The 24,045-nt window shown below is 37.6% G+C and overlaps 1 protein-coding gene across 1 annotated transcript in view; it reads left to right on the top strand.

Annotated features, from left to right (window-relative positions):
- Nucleotides 1-8,944: 8,944 nt before the first annotated feature.
- The window catches only part of LOC132545948 (cardioacceleratory peptide receptor-like), a 51,423-nt gene continuing 36,322 nt past the window's right edge, over nt 8,945-24,045 (top strand). Inside the window, exon 1 of the mRNA XM_060209629.1 lies at nt 8,945-9,055. Coding sequence (XP_060065612.1) covers nt 8,945-9,055 — 111 coding nt within the window. The remainder of the gene's footprint in view (nt 9,056-24,045) is intronic.

Below are 24,045 nucleotides of genomic sequence, written 5' to 3'. Positions count from 1 at the left end.
CCTACCTCTCCAACAAACAGAGAGTGTGTTATCAAACCTACCTCTCCAACAAACAGAGAGTGTGTTATCAAACCTACCTCTCCAACAAACAGAGAGTGTGTTATCAAACCTACCTCTCCAACAAACAGAGAGTGTGTTATCAAACCTACCTCTCCAACAAACAGAGAGTGTGTTATCAAACCTACCTCTCTATGTTATCAACAAACAGAGAGTGTGTTATCAAACCTACCTCTCCAACAAACAGAGAGTGTGTTATCAAACCTACCTCTCCAACAAACAGAGAGTGTGTTATCAAACCTACCTCTCCAACAGAGAGTGTGTTATCAAACCTAGAGAGTGTGTTATCAAACCTACCTCTCCAACAAACAGAGAGTGTGTTATCAAACCTACCTCTCCAACAAACAGAGAGTGTGTTATCAAACCTACCTCTCCAACAAACAGAGAGTGTGTTATCAAACCTACCTCTCCAACAAACAGAGAGTGTGTTATCAAACCTACCTCTCCAACAAACAGAGAGTGTGTTATCAAACCTACCTCTCCAACAAACAGAGAGTGTGTTATCAAACCTACCTCTCCAACAAACAGAGAGTGTGTTATCAAACCTACCTCTCCAACAGACAGAGAGTGTGTTATCAAACCTACCTCTCCAACAAACAGAGAGTGTGTTATCAAACCTACCTCTCCAACAAACAGAGAGTGTGTTATCAAACCTACCTCTCCAACAAACAGAGAGTGTGTTATCAAACCTACCTCTCCAACAAACAGAGAGTGTGTTATCAAACCTACCTCTCCAACAAACAGAGAGTGTGTTATCAAACCTACCTCTCCAACAAACAGAGAGTGTGTTATCAAACCTACCTCTCCAACAAACAGAGAGTGTGTTATCAAACCTACCTCTCCAACAAACAGAGAGTGTGTTATCAAACCTACCTCTCCAACAAACAGAGAGTGTGTTATCAAACCTACCTCTCCAACAAACAGAGAGTGTGTTATCAAACCTACCTCTCCAACAAACAGAGAGTGTGTTATCAAACCTACCTCTCCAACAAACAGAGAGTGTGTTATCAAACCTACCTCTCCAACAAACAGAGAGTGTGTTATCAAACCTACCTCTCCAACAGAGAGTGTGTTATCAAACCTACCTCTCCAACAAACAGAGAGTGTGTTATCAAACCTACCTCTCCAACAAACAGAGAGTGTGTTATCAAACCTACCTCTCCAACAAACAGAGAGTGTGTTATCAAACCTACCTCTCCAACAAACAGAGAGTGTGTTATCAAACCTACCTCTCCAACAAACAGAGAGTGTGTTATCAAACCTACCTCTCCAACAAACAGAGAGTGTGTTATCAAACCTACCTCTCCAACAAACAGAGAGTGTGTTATCAAACCTACCTCTCCAACAAACAGAGAGTGTGTTATCAAACCTACCTCTCCAACAAACAGAGAGTGTGTTATCAAACCTACCTCTCCAACAAACAGAGAGTGTGTTATCAAACCTACCTCTCCAACAAACAGAGAGTGTGTTATCAAACCTACCTCTCCAACAAACAGAGAGTGTGTTATCAAACCTACCTCTCCAACAAACAGAGAGTGTGTTATCAAACCTACCTCTCCAACAAACAGAGAGTGTGTTATCAAACCTACCTCTCCAACAAACAGAGAGTGTGTTATCAAACCTACCTCTCCAACAAACAGAGAGTGTGTTATCAAACCTACCTCTCCAACAAACAGAGAGTGTGTTATCAAACCTACCTCTCCAACAAACAGAGAGTGTGTTATCAAACCTACCTCTCCAACAAACAGAGAGTGTGTTATCAAACCTACCTCTCCAACAAACAGAGAGTGTGTTATCAAACCTACCTCTCCAACAAACAGAGAGTGTGTTATCAAACCTACCTCTCCAACAAACAGAGAGTGTGTTATCAAACCTACCTCTCCAACAAACAGAGAGTGTGTTATCAAACCTACCTCTCCAACAAACAGAGAGTGTGTTATCAAACCTACCTCTCCAACAGAGAGTGTGTTATCAAACCTACCTCTCCAACAAACAGAGAGTGTGTTATCAAACCTACCTCTCCAACAAACAGAGAGTGTGTTATCAAACCTACCTCTCCAACAAACAGAGAGTGTGTTATCAAACCTACCTCTCCAACAAACAGAGAGTGTGTTATCAAACCTACCTCTCCAACAAACAGAGAGTGTGTTAGTGTGTTATCAAACCTACCTCTCCAACAAACAGAGAGTGTGTTATCAAACCTACCTCTCCAACAAACCTAGAGAGAGTGTGTTATCAAACCTACCTCTCCAACAAACAGAGAGTGTGTTATCAAACCTACCTCTCCAACAAACAGAGAGTGTGTTATCAAACCTACCTCTCCAACAAACAGAGAGTGTGTTATCAAACCTACCTCTCCAACAAACAGAGAGTGTGTTATCAAACCTACCTCTCCAACAGAGAGAGTGTGTTATCAAACCTACCTCTCCAACAAACAGAGAGTGTGTTATCAAACCTACCTCTCAAACAAACAGAGAGTGTGTTATCAAACCTACCTCTCCAACAAACAGAGAGTGTGTTATCAAACCTACCTCTCCATCAAACAGAGAGTGTGTTATCAAACCTACCTCTCCAACAAACAGAGAGTGTGTTATCAAACCTACCTCTCCAACAAACAGAGAGTGTGTTATCAAACCTACCTCTCCAACAAACAGAGAGTGTGTTATCAAACCTACCTCTCCAACAAACAGAGAGTGTGTTATCAAACCTACCTCTCCAACAGAGAGTGTGTTATCAAACCTACCTCTCCAACAAACAGAGAGTGTGTTATCAAACCTACCTCTCCAACAGAGAGTGTGTTATCAAACCTACCTCTCCAACAAACAGAGAGTGTGTTATCAAACCTACCTCTCCAACAAACAGAGAGTGTGTTATCAAACCTACCTCTCCAACAAACAGAGAGTGTGTTATCAAACCTACCTCTCCAACAGAGAGTATGTTATCAAACCTACCTCTCCAACAAACAGAGAGTGTGTTATCAAACCTACCTCTCCAACAAACAGAGAGTGTGTTATCAAACCTACCTCTCCAACAAACAGAGAGTGTGTTATCAAACCTACCTCTCCAACAAACAGAGAGTGTGTTATCAAACCTACCTCTCCAACAAAGTGTGTTAGAGAGTGTGTTATCAAACCTACCTCTCCAACAAACAGAGAGTGTGTTATCAAACCTACCTCTCCAACAAACAGAGAGTGTGTTATCAAACCTACCTCTCCAACAAACAGAGAGTGTGTTATCAAACCTACCTCTCCAACAAACAGAGAGTGTGTTATCAAACCTACCTCTCCAACAGAGAGTGTGTTATCAAACCTACCTCTCCAACAAACAGAGAGTGTGTTATCAAACCTACCTCTCCAACAAACAGAGAGTGTGTTATCAAACCTACCTCTCCAACAAACAGAGAGTGTGTTATCAAACCTACCTCTCCAACAAACAGAGAGTGTGTTATCAAACCTACCTCTCCAACAAACAGAGAGTAAGTTTTTTTTTATATATATATATGGATTGCACGTCAGTATTGAAAATGCATTTCATTGAATTGTGTCTCTAAAATTAGTAAGACGACAGAACAGAAACTACTACACATCACGTTAGTCAAACAATTATACAAACGAACTTGGTATATACGTACGGAAGCGTATTCCGGCCACGTTGTGTTTTATTTTATCTTGAAATTTCGAGATAGCAACTCGAAATTTCGACTTACTAACTCAAAATTTCGAGTTGCTATCTCGAAATTGCGGGTTAATATCTCAAAATTTCGGATTACTAACTCAAAATTTCGGATTACTTACTCGAAATTCGAGTTAAAATAAAACACAACGTGGCCGGATTATGCTTCCGTATATAAGTGATTTTAGGATACGATGGGAGATATCTTGCCCCGCCCTTTTTCATGATATGGAAGCGCCATTTTATGATGTTTACTATTTTTTTAATTTTCGATTTTTACGTTTTCCCTCTGACGTCACATCCTGTAAAGTTTTGGTTCCTGTTCATAAATTTGCGATGGCAGAAAAGGACAAACCGGTATTATGTAAATTTCACAATACTTAAGTCCAGGATAAAGCTTTGACCCGTGACTGTCAGAATTTTAAAAAAAAATATCACGATAATAGGCATCTCTTGTCAAGTTATCAAATTTATCAACACGAACTAATTTCGTCATTTTCTCCCTCATGTTTTACAATCATGCTGGATGTGAAAACGCAATCCAGAAATAGTGCATGAGTTATTGAACGATCCACTGACGCCTTCACATAGAATAAATATTTAACGAGCAATAAAACACGGCAAGGATTTTTCTACTTAACAGAATAGAAATTTATGATGAAAAATTCAAATGCGTTACATATATGCAGCTGTACGCTGTACATAAAAAATGTTGGACTTGTGACAAATTCATGACGTGACATTTTTGTATTGTTTGTATGACAATACGTGTCTGTTTCAGTGTTACCATATCAATAGCAGCGTTTGACATAACTGACTGTAAAGAAAGGGACCGCTTTTTTGATGATCTAGACAAATTTACAAACTCGAGGAATAATTCTAATTCTGTGGAATACCGGCATGTTGTTCATTATTTATTTATGGTTTATCTAGTAATGGAAAACAGATTACATTTCTTCTTAATTTCCCGTCCATACGTCAACACAATGGCGGACCTTCTCTGTCGCTTATATCAACACAAAACAGTTTTGTTATCGCCTATAATAACACAAGAGTTCAGAAGTCGCTTAAATCAACAAAAAACCGGTTTCCTGTTGCTTATATAAATAACAATAAGGCTTCCGGGTTCTTTGTTATTCCACAGAAGAGAATAAATATTGTTTGATTACATCGTGTTTTTCAGGACCAGTACCGCTGTGTTTCTAGGATACAGTGCAATCCCTTTTAAGCTGCAGGTTCACTTTTAAGGACTGGTATCTCTCTCTACCAAGAAACTCCGCTTGATCACAGGCATAGATATTTCCAAAGGATAATGCCGCCCAGGTTATTTTCGCCCGTGAACTCGTGTAGTGTTTTCTTTACCCATCTTAATTTCGCATTCCCGTTTCATGGACGAAAAGGGTATTGGTGCTTTCGGTCATATTGATTTGTTTTAGGAATTCCTAAATAAACCCCTATCTTTTGGCTATACTGTACCTGACCGAGTGGGTTGTCTTGTTTGGGGCCTTCGGCAGTGTACTTCAGTGAGGCAGCACTATAAAGTCGACATCAGCTCCGCAACATCACAAGGAGACATCAGATCCACACTATCACATGGAGACATCAGTTCCGTATTGTCACAAGGAGACATCAGTTCTGTATTGTCACAAGGAGACATCAGTTCTGTATTGTCACAAGGAGACATCAGTTCCGCACTGTCACAAGGAGACATCAGTTCCGTATCGTCACAAGGAGGCATCAGTTCCGTATTGTCACAAGGAGACATCAGTAACGTATTGTCACAAGGAGACATCAGTTCCGTATCGTCACAAGGAGACATCAGTTCCGTATTGTCACAAGGATGCTTACACGAACACATCGAAACCTACCAAAGATACAACACTCCATACATACACTCTTTCCACATATATTGGGACGTCGTTTTGAGATTTCCCTGACTCTAGATAGGACGTTAAACAATGCAATCCGGATCAAACCTTACCCAATGGGTTCACAATTGTTAATGAAGTTTGTTAAGATATCGTAATTTCTATCAGATAACATTAATTCCAATACTGAAATATTTCTGCTATCAATAGGCTGTGCTATAATCCTTTGTACAGTAAGGTCGTAAATAGTGTGACGAGATGGTAGACAGATTATATGGGGGACTACACAAGATGGTAACAATGTACTGTAGCCAACTCGGCTACACTTTTTTGCCAATCTGAAGTAATATACATCAATGACCATTGCAATGACTGCTAAGAATACCGATTTATCTAAGTTTCAGAATTCTTTTCATTGTAAATGAAAGATGGTAATACTTCCTGACCGTCAGAGAGGCGATTTTCTGGACGACAAGAAAGTATATCAGATTGTCTGACCAAGGCAGTACCATTCCCTAGCTCTAAAAGGTATGCATGACGATAAAGGTCACCAGGGACAGCGGAAAACCCTATGGTTGGCAAGGCAACTCTTTTACTGGCCGGGTCAGGAGAAGGATGTAAACACTATGGCCGGGTCTAGAGAAGGATGTAAACACTATGGCCGGGTCTAGAGAGGGATGTAAACACTATGGCCGGGTCTAGAGAGGGATGTAAACACTATGGCCGGGTCTAGAGAGGGATGTAAACACTATGGCCGGGTCTAGAGAGGGATGTAAACACTATGGCCGGGTCTAGAGAGGGATGTAAACACTATGACCGGGTCTAGAGAGGGATGTAAACACTATGACCCGGTCTAGAGAAGGATGTAAACACTATGGCCGGGTCTAGAGAGGGATGTAAACACTATGGCCTGGTCTAGAGAGGGATGTAAACACTATGGCCGGGTCTAGAGAGGGATGTAAACACTGAACTGGAGACATGGGGCCGCTGTTTACGACGTAAGACACCAGTCCAACCCTTCGCTTAGCTAGTTCTTATTTGTACATCCAGGCCGCTTGAGTTGGTGTGTATCGACTTTCTTACAAGTCCATTGACAATAGCTAAGGCTTCGTTTGATCATCTCATCGCCCTTTACAGCTTCCCTGTGAGGTAATATAGTGATGAGGGCCGGAACTTCGAACGTCAGGCTATACACGTGCTCTGTTAGCTAGAGTGAAAAGAACTAAGACCTCCCCTTACCATCCTATGGGAAATGGGTCAACGACGCATTTAACAAAAGCCTCCTCGTGATGTTAGCAACCTTTGACCGGAAAACTTACCTAGCACCCCTAATTCAAGCCTACAATGTGACTACAAGTGATGTCACATGCTTCTCACCCCATTATTTAACGTTTGGGTGGCATCCTCGATTGTCAATGAACGCTTTTCTAGGCATTGAGTTCAATGAATGGGCAGACGATCAATTTTCGTACGTAGGTAAACTACGAGAGCAGGTGGAATACACGAACGGGGCAGTTCGTACTGTCGCAGTTAAGAAAGCTGCTCAGAACAAAGTTCGTCAGTGCGGGAGTCGAATGTCAAGGTCAGAGATGGTGTCCTTATAGGGATTGTGGGTATTAGAGGTCGAAGTCAGCTAACAGAGAACGTGAACACTATCTGGTAATAAAATAATCAGACCGTGGTATTCCTGTATTTTTGTAGTGTTTTAACGTTCATTCCCTGTGGGGTTATCTATCCGGTTGGTAGGGTACACTCAACCCCCGGATGACTGTTAGTTTTAAATAGTTTATTATCTGTATATTTTACAAAAATGTGACCTTGTTGAAGGTGAGATTTCATTACGTATGATAGATAGGGGAATTCCCAACCTATCGAAGTGTTTTCTCTCCTTAGAACCAGTCCTGTGTATCTCTTTTAAATTTGGAAGATTTATGCCCATTTGTGGTTTAGGGTACTCAAACCCATTGGGTTAGGAGAATTTATTCTAGGGGCTTGTATATATTTCTATTTGATAAAGAAGGACTAGTTTTAAGACCTTTCCCTTTCCTAGAACATTCAGATATAACAGAAAATTATTTGCAGTCCCTATTGAAACTGATTTCTTACGAATGATTTAGCATACCCCTTTAAAAGGATTAAGATGAAACGGAGACAGTGGTATTTTCAACAGAATAACAACATTCACCGTCACACAATAGAATATTCTCTTATAGTGTGGACGCTTATGGAGACTTGCTGGCAGATTGCCTAAGGTTCTCTTTTAATCCTGTAGTCATATCACGTTACATTCGTATAGAGTTCTATTCATTCAGAATTGTGGATTTGTTAAAATCAAACATTCTGACAGCACCGTCCCCAAGTCTTGAATTATATTAAATTCAACTGTAGCATAGAACAATGAATTAATTTCGGTTGACGTAAGATTCTAACGCTTATTTTCGAGTAGTGTAATTTTTATCGAAACACAGTCAACATGAAATAAGACACTAAACAAATTCCATATTTAATACTACAGGTGTTTTAAATTTGTTATTAGCTGTGGAAAACAATATAAAGGTTTCCACGTCAGCTGTGCAGTGTCTGTACAGAGCAGTACGGTCCCTTTGGACAATACCGTTTCCGAGATATCGACCCGGATTCACCGATTCCAGGTGGAATATTTTATTGTGGTGCCAATATATACGGCTACATTCACTCTCCAGAACGAGCCGTGGTGGGTGGACATCCGTCAGGGGTACAATCTAGATAAAACACGACGGTATACCAAATACCACAGTAGTTCAGAGCAGGAATAATATCTATTTTAGAAATATGAGGAGTTTTGGACGACAAGATTAACTTGCTGAGTCCAATTTTGGAGACAGAAAATAATTTGTGTATGAATATCAGTAGAAATATTATGCAATAGCAATATTTTCACAATGAAGTTATTCATTCTAGATAATTCTAACTTTCAAAAATGAAAAAAATCAAGTCGTTACGCATGGAACTGCACGTGACTAAGAATACCAACAAGCACAACATTCTTAACGTAATCAATTTAATCAAAACTTTTTTTTCAATACGAGGGAATCAAACTAATTGGGCATGAACATGACAACGTAAGTGATCACGTGATCTTCTTTACTGCATCGGACAGTGTTTAAATGGTGGATTTAGTGAACTGCACATTCTTATAGTGGTACCTGCAGTGACTGGCGCTGTTCTTTAACAAAAGTTCTGATGACGATCTAGATGGATGGTGGACATTATGTTCATTTAACATTAAACTAACCGCAGAGATATTTGATAAAGAGGCGAAATATAAAGGTAGATTTGTATGCGGCATTTCTGATTCAGTACAAAACATGAATATTACGGATAACGGAGGTGATATTGGACAGCCGGACGTCCTTCCAACGGACATCGGACATCTTCCGCCAACCAACAACTCAGTCCCGACGTTTTACTTTCATCAGGTATGTACACAACTTTTAATTATTTATTATAGTTTAAGTTCTTTGTGATAGCGCGGAACTGAAGCCGACTTCTTAGTGCTAATTCACGGAAGTACTGAACTGAAGTTCATGTTGGCTTCCAGATCGTTTACCTAAAATAACTTTGAAAACAAAAAACTAACTAACTAACTAACTAACTAACTAACTAACTAACTAACTAACTAACTAACTAACTAACTAACTAACTAACTAACTAACTAACTAACTAACTAACTAACTACATAACTAACTAACTAACTACATAACTAACTAACTAACTACATAACTAACTACATAACTAACTAACTAACTACATAACTAACTAACTAACTAACTACATAACTAACTACATAACTAACTAGCTAACTAACTGCCTAACTGACTGACTGACTGACTGACTGACTGACTGACTGACTAACTAATATAGCAGTATGTATAAAACACTGACCAGTAAGCTTTAGAAATGATCACTTATTTATTGTCTGTCGAAAATAACTTAAAAATTTTCATAATGAAAAAAAAAAAAGATTGAAAACCAAGCTGCGAACGAAAAAAGCAATTGCTTGGCCAAACGAGGTCATACCTCTATTCCCGTTGTTAAGTTTTAACAAGTCATAAATTAAATGATATTCTGACATAAGAAAATAATGATGTTTTGAAAGAGATGACTAAGGTTACGAAATATGTTTGAATGATTTGTATAATGTTACAGGGCATCGACAATAAGAGGTATCGATGGCCAAAGAACACTAGAGAAGGACACTTAAACAAAAACACATCTAACACAAATAAAAATAGAAAACTGTTTTAAAACTTTAAATTTAACGAAATACAAACTGTGATTGATAGAAACTTATTAAATATCTAAATTTCAGATGACACGTTAAAAAGAGTAAAGGAATCTGTTTTAAATCAGAGCAACTACGACAGCTGTTTGTGAAATTAACCTTTTAGTGTATATGTACTTCACAATGCACTGCCTCCAAAAAGACAATATCGATTTTTTTTGCGTGACGTTTTAGGTCCGAACTGTCTTAAAACGCCTAGACAGATTGTTTCAATGTTTGCTCCTAAAGTGCTAACGTGGTTGGTCTTGTTTTAAAAAGTACGCTATGCCTAATGTAATTGATCTGGTGTTAAGTACCAAGCTGTACCTAATCTGGTTGATCTGGTGTTTAGTACCGAGCTGTACCTAATCTGGTCCACCTGGTGTTTAGTACCGAGCTGTACCTAACGTGGTTGAACTGGTGTTTAGTACCAAGCTGTACCTAATGTGGATGATCTGGTGTTTAGTACCAAGCTGTACCTAATCTGGTCCACCTGGTGTTTAGTACCGAGCTGTACCTAACGTGGTTGAACTGGTGTTTAGTACCAAGCTGTATATAATGTGGTTGATTTACTGTTAAGTACCGAGCTGTACCTAATGTGGTTGATCTAGTGTTTAGTACCGAGCTGTACCTAATGTGGCTGATCTGGTGTTTAGTACCAAGCTGTATCTAATGTGGTTGATTTACTGTTAAGTACCAAGCTGTACCTAATCTGGTTGATCTGGTGTTTAGTACCGAGCTGTACCTAACGTGGTTGATCTGGTGTTAAGTACCAAGCTGTACCTAATCTGGTTGATCTGGTGTTTAGTACCGAGCTGTACCTAATGTGGCTGATCTGGTGTTTAGTACCAAGCTGTACCTAATGTGGTTGATCTGGTGTTAAGTACCAAGCTGTACCTAATGTGGTTGATTTACTGTTAAGTACCAAGCTGTACCTAATCTGGTTGATCTGGTGTTTAGTACCAAGCTGTATCTAATGTGGTTGATTTACTGTTAAGTACCAAGCTGTACCTAATCTGGTTGATCTGGTGTTTAGTACCAAGCTGTATCTAATGTGGTTGATTTACTGTTAAGTACCAAGCTGTACCTAATCTGGTTGATCTGGTGTTAAGTACCAAGCTGTACCTAATGTGGTCCACCTGGTGTTTAGTACCAAGCTGTATCTACTGTGGTTGATCTGGTGTTAAGTACCAAGCTGTACCTAATGTGGATGATCTGGTGTTTAGTACCAAGCTGTACCTACTGTGGTTGAACTGGTGTTTAGTACCAAGCTGTACCTACTGTGGTTGAACTGGTGTTTAGTACCAAGCTGTACCTACTGTGGTTGAACTGGTGTTTAGTACCAAGCTGTACCTAATGTGGTTTAAGGGACAAGGTAAGGCACACCATACGTTTTAGAGACAAGTTAAGGTACACTATACGTTTTAGGGACTAGTTAAGGTACACTATACGTTTTAGGGACTAGTTAAGGTACACTATACGTTTTAGGGACTAGTTAAGGTACACTATACTTTTAGGGACTAGTTAAGGTACACTATACTTTTAGGGACTAGTTAAGGTACACCATACGTTTTAGGGACTAGTTAAGGTACACTATACGTTTTAGGGACTAGTTAAGGTACACTATACGTTTTAGGGACTAGTTAAGGTACACTATACGTTTTAGGGACTAGTTAAGGTACACTATACGTTTTAGGGACTAGTTAAGGTACACTATACGTTTTAGGGACTAGTTAAGGTACACTGTACGTTTTAGGGACTAGTTAAGGTACACTGTACGTTTTAGGGACTAGTTAAGGTACACTGTACGTTTTAGGGACTAGTTAAGGTACACCTTTTCTATCTTCTCATATTGCATTTTCAGTACAAGTGTCGGAGAATACTCCGACTAATAAAGGCGATATAAGTACTGCCAAATTACTATTGGTTATTGCTATTGTTTAAATGCAAGGAGAAGTTCGAGCATATATGGCTTCGCAAACACGTGATACTCTGTCGGTGAAGTCAAACCCAACATTTACATCTGAGACGACGTTTTCGGAAAATCATTGATATTTCGTATCAGAATGACTTTCCAACAACACCTGGACTCGGTCGTTGAAGTCTGGGGATGATTTGGAAATCCTTCATTACCGTCGATATTCAATATTTTTTAAAGTGCTTAGATCTCAGTTTTTAGCGCCACTTTGCAGTTTTGATAAGTTGTAAGATTGTTAGAAGTCTTTTTTAAAAGGTCTGTCTATCGACATCCTAAAGACACGTCCGGAGACCTTTCATTTTCACACAGCATGGATATCTAATTTTGTCATTTATCTCGATTACTAACATTGATGCAGCTTTTAACTGTGGTGTTAACCCAGGGAGATTGAGAAGTATAAATGGTGATTACAAATGCAGATATGTTAAATCCCATTACAATATGAACAATTGAAATGCAATTCCTATTGTCACCCTGTTATTCATTGAGAATGAATTACACTTTATTAATGAATAGTCTTTACCTGCCTGTAAATATGAGTTCATTTTAGGCTTGTATATGAGACCGTGTAGAAAAATTCGCTGATATGAGAATATATGTAGCTTTCGATGTAGTTTTTTTTTTTTTTTTCGTCTTTTTCTCCTCTCGACATTCGTACACTTCCTTTGAGAAAGCATTCCGTTAGATAAACAGAAAACAGCACACTGAAGTTGTTATAAAACGTCAGCGCGTGATTTGTCAACTAAACCACGTCTTAATTTAGGTGTGGCATTTTATTATAGCTAGTAAAATTGAAAACGAAAAATGTTTAAAACAGGAAATGGTTGGCGTGTGCGGCCATGATGGCTAAGTGTGAGTGATTAGTTGAAACCGAGTCTCGGTCCGTATTCTGACGGATATCTAGTTTATTTGGGAATTTACGTCTCCTTAACAACCAGGTTCAAAGGTCATAGGAAGGTATCATAGGAAGGTGATGTTCACACATGATTGGTCTATTGAAGGACACTTTTAAAGTGTCATCACCCTGAAATATCATAACTTTAGTATGCTATCATCGCCTGCCACTTAGAAACATGATAAAGACAATGGGTCATCTGTCATGTAAAGTCCCCTCCTTCCCCAAAATATCAGTCAGGGGAGTTATACTCTTTTTTTTTTACAATTGTTGAAAAACAAAGAAAAAACAGCCAAACAAACAAACAAGATTCAGAAACAAAGAAACAGAAACTAACGAAAAATTCAAACAAATGATGAAGAAAAATAAAGATATACTCGCATCTTTTAGATACCAGTAAAAGAAAGACATAAATACATACCATTTTCAAAAGAAAATGAATACCTTGTGTTCCGGAAGATCAGGGATATCATATTTCATTATTTTTTTTTGTTTGTTACATATCTCATTGGTAAATTATATACTGTCTTTTGAAGTAGTTTGGTCAACGTTTGATGGTCACGACATAGATTTTCTTTACCAGCTGATGGTAATATAACACTGTCGCATTAGTGGTCAGTAACCTGTATCTAACATGGATAAAAAAGGCTAGATAGAAAACTGTGATAAATGATAAAAATTGTCAGACAAATTAACCACTGTCATCTCTCAATTGGGAGATCAAAGAAACCGCTAATGAGGACTTCTGATTTAATCTGTTTCCACATCATATAACATCTCAGACACTGCTAACGGCGGAATCTCAAGATTAGAATTCTTTATTCCATTTAAAACGATCAATACTAGGTTGGTAGAGGATTGGTCTTGGTGAAGAACCGATACATCATGTTACCATAAAACATCTTAAAGGTGAAAAATACTCTTTTTTGGTAAATTAACAAAGTTATAGCATTGGACATTACGCAATAATTGATTTTAAAATTGATCAATATATTAGCATGTTATCACAGTCTACTTATACTTTATCGTTTGCTTAAGATTGAACAAAGCCACACAAGTGGAAAGTACCTTCCAACAGAATTTAGAATTAGATACAGAAGTGCCTAGCTGCTTTCGTCCTTCTAGGACCTGTCTGTGATAGAAAGGGCCTTATTCTTGAAACCTATGGGTAAAATCAATAGTGACTGAAAAGGTCAACATTTAGATGAGGCGGTGTGATGGTACCTTTATCAAATAAATGTGGCAATGTTTATTTGTGCATATGTATATTCTCAACCATATATTCATTTCACCTCAACCGGACTTTACTTTAATTCAATATATTATTATTATTTAAACGACGTAATCATTGATAAATATTAACATATTAGTTGTTTTTAAAATAAACTTGTGACTAAGATTTGTTTTTCTAATATTGGCCATGGGGTCCAGTGACACATGTTACAGCGGCCGTGGTGAAAAATAATAACAAGCAAAAACAAAAAAAACACCAACAAAAAAATGTGAACTGCGATTGTGATAACAAATAACTCTATGACACGAATTATAACTCTTTCAAATTGTGGATGTTTGGGTCGAACATAGTTAGAATCAAAACAGTGAACGCCGAATATTGATGTAAATAACAACTGCCCACGTTGTGCCGAGAACTTGGTAACTCGAATACTACATGGTGTCAGTTAGCGTTTTTGCAATATTTGGACAAATTACAAAAAAAAAAATCGCATTTTAGTATTTAGAGGACATTTGTAAGAGAAAGCTCAGCGTGGTTACTAAAAAAAAAAAAAAAAATTATCGAGGATAGACATTTAACCCCCACTTGGATGTAATGGTAAGGAGAAGACAGGACTAATAGGGCACTTATTGTTAATCACATCCCAGCAGTTGTCCAATCTAATATCCGGAGGACAGCATCTGACAGATCTTTTGAGAATAAACACTATTATCCAGTCTTCTAAAATAGACCAACGACCATTGTTTTAATAAAGATGCAGTGCAAGCTATATGACCACACCCTTCTCAAGTTGTATTAGTAGCTTCTGTGACCAGGCGTTGAAACAGTGTGTTGGATGAATGAAATGTATGGCACACCTTGCGTTTTATTCAAATGACACATTCCGGGTAATGGCGTATTAAAACAATATTTTGTTCTTTACCGATTATATAATGGATTTCTGAAAAAAAATCATGTAATTGTGTTCTTATGCCACGTATCGGACGCAATCAGTCATACATCATTAACGGAAACCGAAAGTAGAGCATGTAAGGTTAACAAGTACGAAGTGTCCTATCATGGCATGTCATGTTACCGTTTTATGAACAAATGAGCTATATTTAGACTCAATGTCGCCAGTCTCATAAATGAAAATATATATTAGATATTGCTACAGACGATAAATAATCGATATTGAAATGTGTCTATTTCCAATAAGTAATATTAGCCTGCTATCAACAAGATGCGTTTATGAAACACCATGCCCCCAGTTGCAACAAAATTCCGAAGCGGGTCATTACAACTGTATTGTGTACAGCATGTACTAATTGCATGGGGGTCGATATTATACAGAAGATTCATTCATTTAGAATCAGTATTTTACGGAAGCGTATTCTGGCCACGTTGTGTATTATTTTAACTCGAAATTTTGCTCGAAATTTCGAGTAAGTTATCCGAAATCTTTAGTTAGTAATCCGAAATTTTGAGATCTTATCCCGAAATTTCGAGATAGCAACGCGAAATGTTGAGATAGCAACTCGAAATTCCGAGCTAGTAATCCGAAATTTTGAGTTAGTAAGTCGAACAACTCGAAATTCCGACTTATTAACTCAAAATTTCGGAAATTTCGAGTTAAAATAAAACACAACGTGGCCGGAATACGCTTCCGTAGTATTTACTTCTAAGAAGATGGTTATTCTCATTTATGTTTGATAACAATTTCAAACACAGTGATGATCACATGATATTTGATGCGAATCAAGAACAACAGTTTTTGTCAGATGTTATAGTAAAGAACATCAACAGTAAATATTACATGATAGTTAGTGCCAAGAAACAACAGCAAGTTCAATCACGTGATAGGAGGGACCATTTATTACTTATGGCATGATAACTAATGTCAAACAAGAGCAATAAGTTCAATCACGTGATAGGAGGGAGCATTCATTACTTATCACATGATTACTGATGTCAAACAAGAGCATTAATTTCAATCACGTGATAGGAGGGAGCATTCATTACTTATCACATGATTACTGATGTCAAACAAGAGCATTAATTTCAATCACGTGATAGCAGAGATATTTCATTACTTATCTCATGATTACTGATGTCAAACAATAGCAATAATTTTAATCACGTGATAACAGGGACTATTCATTACTTGTCACATGTTTATTGATGTCAAACAAGATAATTAAGTTCAATCACGTGATATGTCATTGCAAGCATCACCGCCAATACTTACCATGAAATAGCCTATTAAAAAGTTATGAAAAGCAGCAATACCCTTTTATAATGTGGAATTCAATACAAGAAAACACAGTTTGACTATTGCGACGTACCTTGTTTCCTTGCTAATAATTCAGAAACATCTACCATGGGAAATGTTCGTGAATTATCATGTTTTATCTACATACAATGTTTTATAACGTGTTTTTCCATCGTTATCAGAATTTCAAAGTGCCAATTCAACACGAATTTGCAAAATCACTAATCTTCAAGCATTTTTCGTGATTTTCTTTTTGAATCTCAAATACAATTGTTACTTGTAATGTAAACGTCTTGAGGTAGCCGACACTTTCAATATAAGGACAATAATAACGAGGTATATTGTGCACTGTATACATTTGATGTATAATGTTTCTATATTTACATAATGTAGTTCAATATTTCGTTCTCCTTGAATAGCTCGTTATTTCTTAGAAAGTTCGCATTTTCTCCAAATTTCGTTCATACAAAAAATATTTCTTAAATCATCTTTTTACGTGACATCTAAGAGTGACATTATCGCCACAAAAGAAATGTCTATTATCCCATCCATACATCAATTTACGCATTGATTTCTTAGCAATTTATTTCAGGATGGATTGTCATTATCACGTACGAAAAGATATTAATGTCTGTGGAAGGGTTCTACGTAACACGTTTTATAGAAAGATATTTATCAATGGAATGTAAACAAACAATGAAACTACATCAAAGGTTTCTGCTAAGGCTCGTCAGTAATACAAGGGATCCTCACGATATTCTTGAAGACGAGTTAAATTCAGTACAAGCAAGTTATAAATGGGAGGCACACTGATCCATCATTTGACAAATTTCATTAGAAATAGTGTTTAAAATATATATGAAACATTGTCATATCTTAACATGACGTCATAGGCGATACGAAGCACCCACAACGGGAATTTATCGGTAATACATTCATTACATCAAAAAATATTTACCTTATATGTCTGATAATTGTAATAAATAATCACATTTTATAGATTCTACTAAATATTATTGGCATTAAAACATCTAATAGAATGGGACACTTTTCCTAAAGAGGTGAACACGTGAACTCAAACAAAAAATCATCTGTGGATATGAAGTTTCATGACAATTAGATAACAAAGTCGTTAAAGCGAGAATGATTGAAATCTTTTGTATAGTAAGTTACTTCAGTTTTGTCTCAGGAGGGTCGAGATGCAAACTCGAAGGAAAAAGACGGTTTTGAGATCCTGTGTGAAGCTTTCACGACAATTGGAAAAGAAATATGAAGACGACAATAGAAACAGTGGTCTCAGTTTTGAAACCAAGAGGTCGACACTTATACCTGCAAAAGCCATAAGGCTCGCGAGGAAGTGTATGAATTGTCATGAAAGTTTGTCAGAAAAACAAGTCGGCAGGACCAGGAGTTCGAAAACCTATTTTTGGTATCAATGATCTCAATTTTGACCATATTAAGTTAAAATGCAAATTTGTACTAGATATGGTGATTGTTAGTACTTGAAGGAAGTTAAAAGACAAGAAACTACCAACACGTCAACATAGTCATAACACAAACCCGACTCAATAAAACTAGGCAAAATAAGAGAAAAGAAAGATTTACACGGAGACCCCTGAAAAAGTACACGGAGAATAAGACCAGGTGTTCCGGAAGAGTAAGCGTCTTCTGCTTCATCGACGACACCCACACTGAAATTCATGGTTAATGTAAGTATAAAATGTCACGTTCTCAAATGAGAACAAGGTATACTTCAACGGAACCAATAGGCAAACTAACGAGCATCAAACACGTCCAGGTTCATGTCGCACATTTATTATCATTATTATTACATTCTTAACGGCCCGTCAACTCATAAAAGGTCATTAGGGCCACAAACGGTAAAACACACAACGATCCAAAAAGGAAATAACATCAAACAAACTGAAAGATAAAAGACAAATGCTAAAAAACTTAAATGGTTGTATTATCACAAACGTAGACCAACATTTATCAGAAAACCTATAATTTTACAAATCTCAAAATTTTCAAAAGGGGTCTTTAGACTTGTAACGTTACGATAAAAAATTCTCGAGTAGACAGAAGGTCAATGCAGTCCAATGAAAAAAAATGTTTAACGGTGAATGGCTCATCATATCCTATGCACCGAGGATTATCTTCGCCTTTCAACATATATGTATGTGTAAGGTATGTATTGCCCATCCGAAGACAGGCAAGGACAACTCCGTCTCGGTGGTTGTCTCTATAACAAGGAGACGATTCACCGATTATAGGTTTTACGGAGTGCAATTTATCATTGATATATAGATTCCATTACTCCTGCCACTGAGCTGTTAAAATTGATCAATAAATTGGTTAAAAATCAGTAAAATGAAGTTTAAAAACAACAGGTTGTGGCGATAAGGTTCCTTTGTAGCACGATCTGCTTTTTCATTGCTTGGTATTCTCATGTGCTAAAGAGCCCAGCAAAAGGCAATATTAAAGTTGATGAAGTATTAATGTATCACAAATGAAAATGTTTTCGACATTTCTATTGCCAAGGCTTTGTAGTACAGAAAGAGAATCTGAATAGATAACAGCTCTCAATACTTTGTTTGATTATATTCAATAGCGATGAAGATAGCTCGCGCTTCCGCAGAGAATATTGTAGCGTTTTTCGGTAGCCGGCATTCAGAGACTCCATCTTGTGTAACAATGACTGCGACAACCTTATCATTACCTTTGAACCATCAGTATATAAATGTAGAAATGCTTTATATTTTGACTGCAATTTCGAGAAGAATGAACGAAAGGTGCAACTGCCAGTGTCTGATTTAACCATTTCATGAAGTAAAAAGTCAGTTTCAGGTGAATTCAAGAGCCATGGTGGAATTTCTAACGTTCCAAAGGACTGAATTTGGTCAATATCAATATTTGTTTTTTGTAAATGAGCGAAATCCGAATACCGGATGGTGGAATGGTCTTTGGTTTGTTTTGAATAAATGATTTATATATTGGATCAAATACAGGTGAAAAAGTAGGATTTGAAGGATTTGAGTTTATCTGAATGGTATATTTCAAAGCCAATTTATTTCGACGGCTATATAGTGATGGTTCGTTAGCCTCTACATAGAGGCTTGCTGCTGGTGTTGTCTTAAAAGATCCAAGAGAGAGCGTCAGACCCTGGTGATGAACAGTGTCTGAGTATGACACCACCTTTAGAATATTCAGTGCCTTACATGTGGAAGGAACGACAGTTTCCTGTCGAATTATACACCTAAGAATTGGGTTTGCCAAACAACCGGAATGGGTACACAACAATGCGATAGATTTGGATCGTAGTGTTGTTTCCGTATTTCACAAAAATGCATTCAAACTGTTTTTGATTGTGAAAATTTTAATCCGTTTTCATCTGCCCAAATTTGTTGTCGATTCAGACATGGTTGTAGCTGTCTTTCGGTGGTATTCATATGCTTAGATCGCTAGCATGTAAAGAAGACATCGACATGAAGAGCGCCCGCCATTGAAGGGGATAATGTTTTGACAATACTGTTAATTTTAAGTCAAAAAAGTGTAACCGACCGAGAGAATACTGCCTTGTGGAACACCCATTTCCTGCTGATGAACTTCAGAAATGGTCGTTCGATGCCGGACTTGAGAAACTCTATCTGATAAATAATCAGAAACTTTGGTAGGTTATCTCTTGTACCTATATCGTACAGATTTTCATTATGCCGTGTTTCCACGTTGTGTTAATCAAATCTTCCAAATCGAAGAAAACTGCAACCAAGTGCTCTTTTTTTTAGAAAAGCCTCATGCACAAAGGTTTCAAGACTAACCAAATGGTCGTTTGTACCCCGAGGTGATATTATGTGATTGGATTACTGTCACCAAATTAATCTTGATTTTATCATCCGCTCTAGAGTTTTACAAACGCAACTCGTGAGCGATATTCAGTGGTAGCTGGAGGGATCCGTCGAATCATTTACCTTGTTTGGCGATAGGAATCAAAGTAGGCTTTTTCTATGACTTTGGGACATTACCCTATCTAATAAAATATCATTAAAAATATCAAGAAGCTTTTTTCTAATAATGATTGTGGTAGGTGTATTAGGAACTAACAGTGAAATCACCACGTCCTGTTGCAGAGTCATGTGATTTTTTTTCAAAGATTCTCGAAGTTCTGACATTGAGAAAGATTGGTTGTATGTTTCATTTCTTAGTTTTTTTCTTTTTTTTCTTTTGAACTGCTTGGAATGATTATTTGCAGACGCAGATCCTAAAGAATTTGCAATATCAAATTTCGATGTGGCTAATTTTACATTTATTTTCAGATGTCTAATTGCTCTGAATGATGTTTTACCGCTGATTCGTTCAATCATATCCCATACCTTTTTGGTGGATGTGTTAGAATTTAATTTGGACACATGAGATCTGCATGACAATCTTTTGTGTAACCGTATAAGACGGTGGTATTTTGCCCTAATAATTTTACAATTGTTTACTCTTTCGCTTGTCGGATTATATTTAAATTGCCTCCACGCGGTTTTCCTATTTCTAATATTTTTATCACAATCTTCATTAATCCAAGGTTTTTTGTTGTACTTTCGTTTGGATTTTATAGTAAAGGTAGTTCTGGATTTTGTTGAGAAGTTTGGTACTGAGATGTTCAAATTTACTTTATATGATTTCCAGTGGGGTACATGACCGCTCTCTGAGGATCCACAATTCCTTAGAAATATTGGAAAGTGGTCGCTTTCACAGAGATCGTCACGAAATTGAATGACAACGATGGGGGACATAACGTTAAGTCAATGTGGGAGAATGTTCCGGAAGATGGATTTATTATTGTAAAGAGGTAATTTTCCGATGCAAGTTTTTCAATTTTTGTTCTTCTGTCATTATTGCCGGATAAACCCTTTTCTTATGACCATTAAATTCACCCAAAGGCATGAACAGGGGAGGCAGTTGCGATAGGAGTTCGTCTAGTTGGTTGTTCGTAAAATCAGAGTTTGGAGGGAGATAGATGGAGCATACTGTTAGCGTTCTATGGAGCGTAACACTTACAGCAGTTGCCTGGAGGTGAGTATTTAATGGTATGTTTTTGTGAGGAACTTGATTGCCAACAAGGATAGCAACTTCACCGGTTGCTTTGTTGCCTACAGGACCGACGCAATTAAACAATGAATATTTGCTGAAATTGATATTTGTTACGGTTCTGGTGAGCATTTCTTGGAGATAGACTACACTAGGGTTATGTTCTTGAGACAGTCGAAGAATTTCATCAATATTGGATAGAAGACCTTTACAATTCCATTGGATTATTGTATCCATTATTACTAACATATGTAGAGATAAGTGTGGAACCAGTGATAATTAACTAGACTACTTGTTTAACCTTAGGTGGTTTGACAGCTTTAATAGAGATCTAGGAGGATTTGGAAGTAGCTACCTGGTACTCAATATCCAGAGAGCCGAATTTGCTGAAAGTGTGAATTGGGTCGTCATACCATTTTTCTTCTATCCGAGGAAATTTGAATTTTCTGTTTGGGCTGGCTTTTCACTTTTTGATTGGGAGCAGGAGTTGATGGAGATTGGGGTTTCTGATTCTGTTTTGATGGTGATGGTGGTGGTCACGGTGACTGTGTTGAAGAAGGCTTTGAAGCGGTAGGCCGAATGCCATGTCAGCCTGTGTACCTGCATCACATGTCTGTGTAGCAGCATCACTGGTCTCCACGGTCGTAATACCAACCTTTGCACGACTGGCATCAGATGGACCCGAAATAGGCATTTCAACAATCTTCCTTGCCTCGGGAAAGGTAATGTTGTTTGTGTATTTGACGCGAAGGGTCTCTTTCCTCGTGCCAGGCAGAGCAATCTCTGGAATATGCTGGATACTGTCCAACTACCACATTTCGTGCAGCGAGCCAGACCATCACAAGCACCATCTGCAACCCGTCTTCGTGACCCGCAACTCCACATTTAGCACAAACCTTTCTGTTTTTTACAGTTATTGAAATGATGATCAAACTTTTGGCAACCGATGCATCGAAGTGGATTTAGGATGTATACACTTTCGAAGTCAACATTGACACGTTTTGGTAAGATTGCAGATGCTGATACAGACTAACCTGTCATAACGGCTACCTTAGTTAGACGGCCACCTGCTTATAACGGCCGTTTTCAGACCCTCCCAATCGTTTTTGCTCATTAATGATACCTTATTTAACAGCCACCTGTCTAACGCAGCCAGTGGCCACCCCTTTCATCACCAAACTCGCGATCGAACCTCGTTTAAACGGCCGTTTTGACAAGCTTTCTTGACTGCGAGTCACGTTTTCTCGCCACGAGAACATTCCTACAAAGAAGACAGCTGAAGGCACGTAAACACAATTCACCATGCATTTTATATTGAGTTTGATTTCATTTACGTCACTGGTATACACAATACAGGCATATTATCACTATTGTGGCAAATCACTTCGAAATATGAGCAGCAAACGAAAAACTTAAACTCTTGAAGATAGGGCTCCGTACCGGCACTTGATATGTATCTAAAACCGGTATTTTACGTTCGATAGATACATCTGTATTTACTTCACGTCTGGCAGTGAGCTGTCACTAAGGGCATCAAATCATAGAAAATGAAGAATACCGACGTGATATCTTCTGTATTATAATCATTGGCCACCTGGAATAGGAGATGATGAATGGGATACAATTTACAAGCTGTAATTTTGTGTCCAACACTTCTAATGTGAAACCTAATTTGTCCTGTACTTTAGCGCGCGCTATCCGATTTCAAACCTTAATATCACCATCTCACTCGCTTTTAAATGATACACTTCGATGTCACGAATTGAGTTATTTTTATTTCGGACTAACGACCTGATGCTGCATAAAAGGAAAATAAAACATACGGGTTGAATGTCGGTCTCCAGCTGTTAAGTTCCTGATGAAGGTTTCAGTTTTTGATCGTGGTTTACCAATGACAACATGAACTGAAGTCTTTCCGTATTGTTACGGTATGTCCATGTTTTACTTCCAACAATGAATCGACTTTACCGCCTTCAATGCATATTCTTACTTTTATAAGAAATACATATACTTTAAAACTTAATTTTCGCAGAGAGTTAAATTTCTGGCTGGTTTACGCATCGGTAACAATAATATTAAAAAAAACAAATATCTATGTATCTTTTAATTTTTAACTTTTTAACAAATTCAGTATAAAATATTTTTCCCCGCCAGTGCCCAAATTCGTTGTGATACGTGTTCTTCAATAGTATGATATCAGACATTTCATTTTTAACTTAAATGACGATTCTTGCGTTTGGTAAAATACCATATATTTGTTTTCCTACTTAATGATTATTCAAGGGAAGTAGCAATTCTTTATTTTAATAGACTCCACTAAGCACCAGATTCGCATATGAAACTTATCATCTATATATAACAGATTCACATTGTCATATATGTTTGAAGGTCAAAGTTGTTATGGTCAATTAATCAGTTCGAAAGAATAAAATATTGTGAAAATCAGAATGTCATATAATTTGGAAAATTATAGCATCTTCTGTTTCTGCAGTCATTGTTTGAAAGTCTAATCGAAATACAGATAAAGTAAAAAGGATACATATTTATCCACTCATTCGCATTTCAAGCGTCTTTAGACACTGATTCGCATCCCGAACGTCTGGACCCACTCATTCGCATCCCGAGCGTCTTTACCAACTCATTCGCATTCCAAGCGTCTTGACCCACTCATTCGCATTTCAAGCGTCTTTACAAACTCATTCGCATCCCGA

This window comes from Ylistrum balloti, unplaced genomic scaffold (genome assembly GCF_031769215.1).
Source record: "Ylistrum balloti isolate Yb309-2 unplaced genomic scaffold, AGI_CSIRO_Ybal_v1 Utg369868, whole genome shotgun sequence".
NCBI classification, from domain to species: domain Eukaryota; kingdom Metazoa; phylum Mollusca; class Bivalvia; order Pectinida; family Pectinidae; genus Ylistrum; species Ylistrum balloti.
The sequence above is the reverse complement of the archived record's forward strand: the minus strand, read 5'-3'. Positions and strand labels throughout refer to the sequence as shown.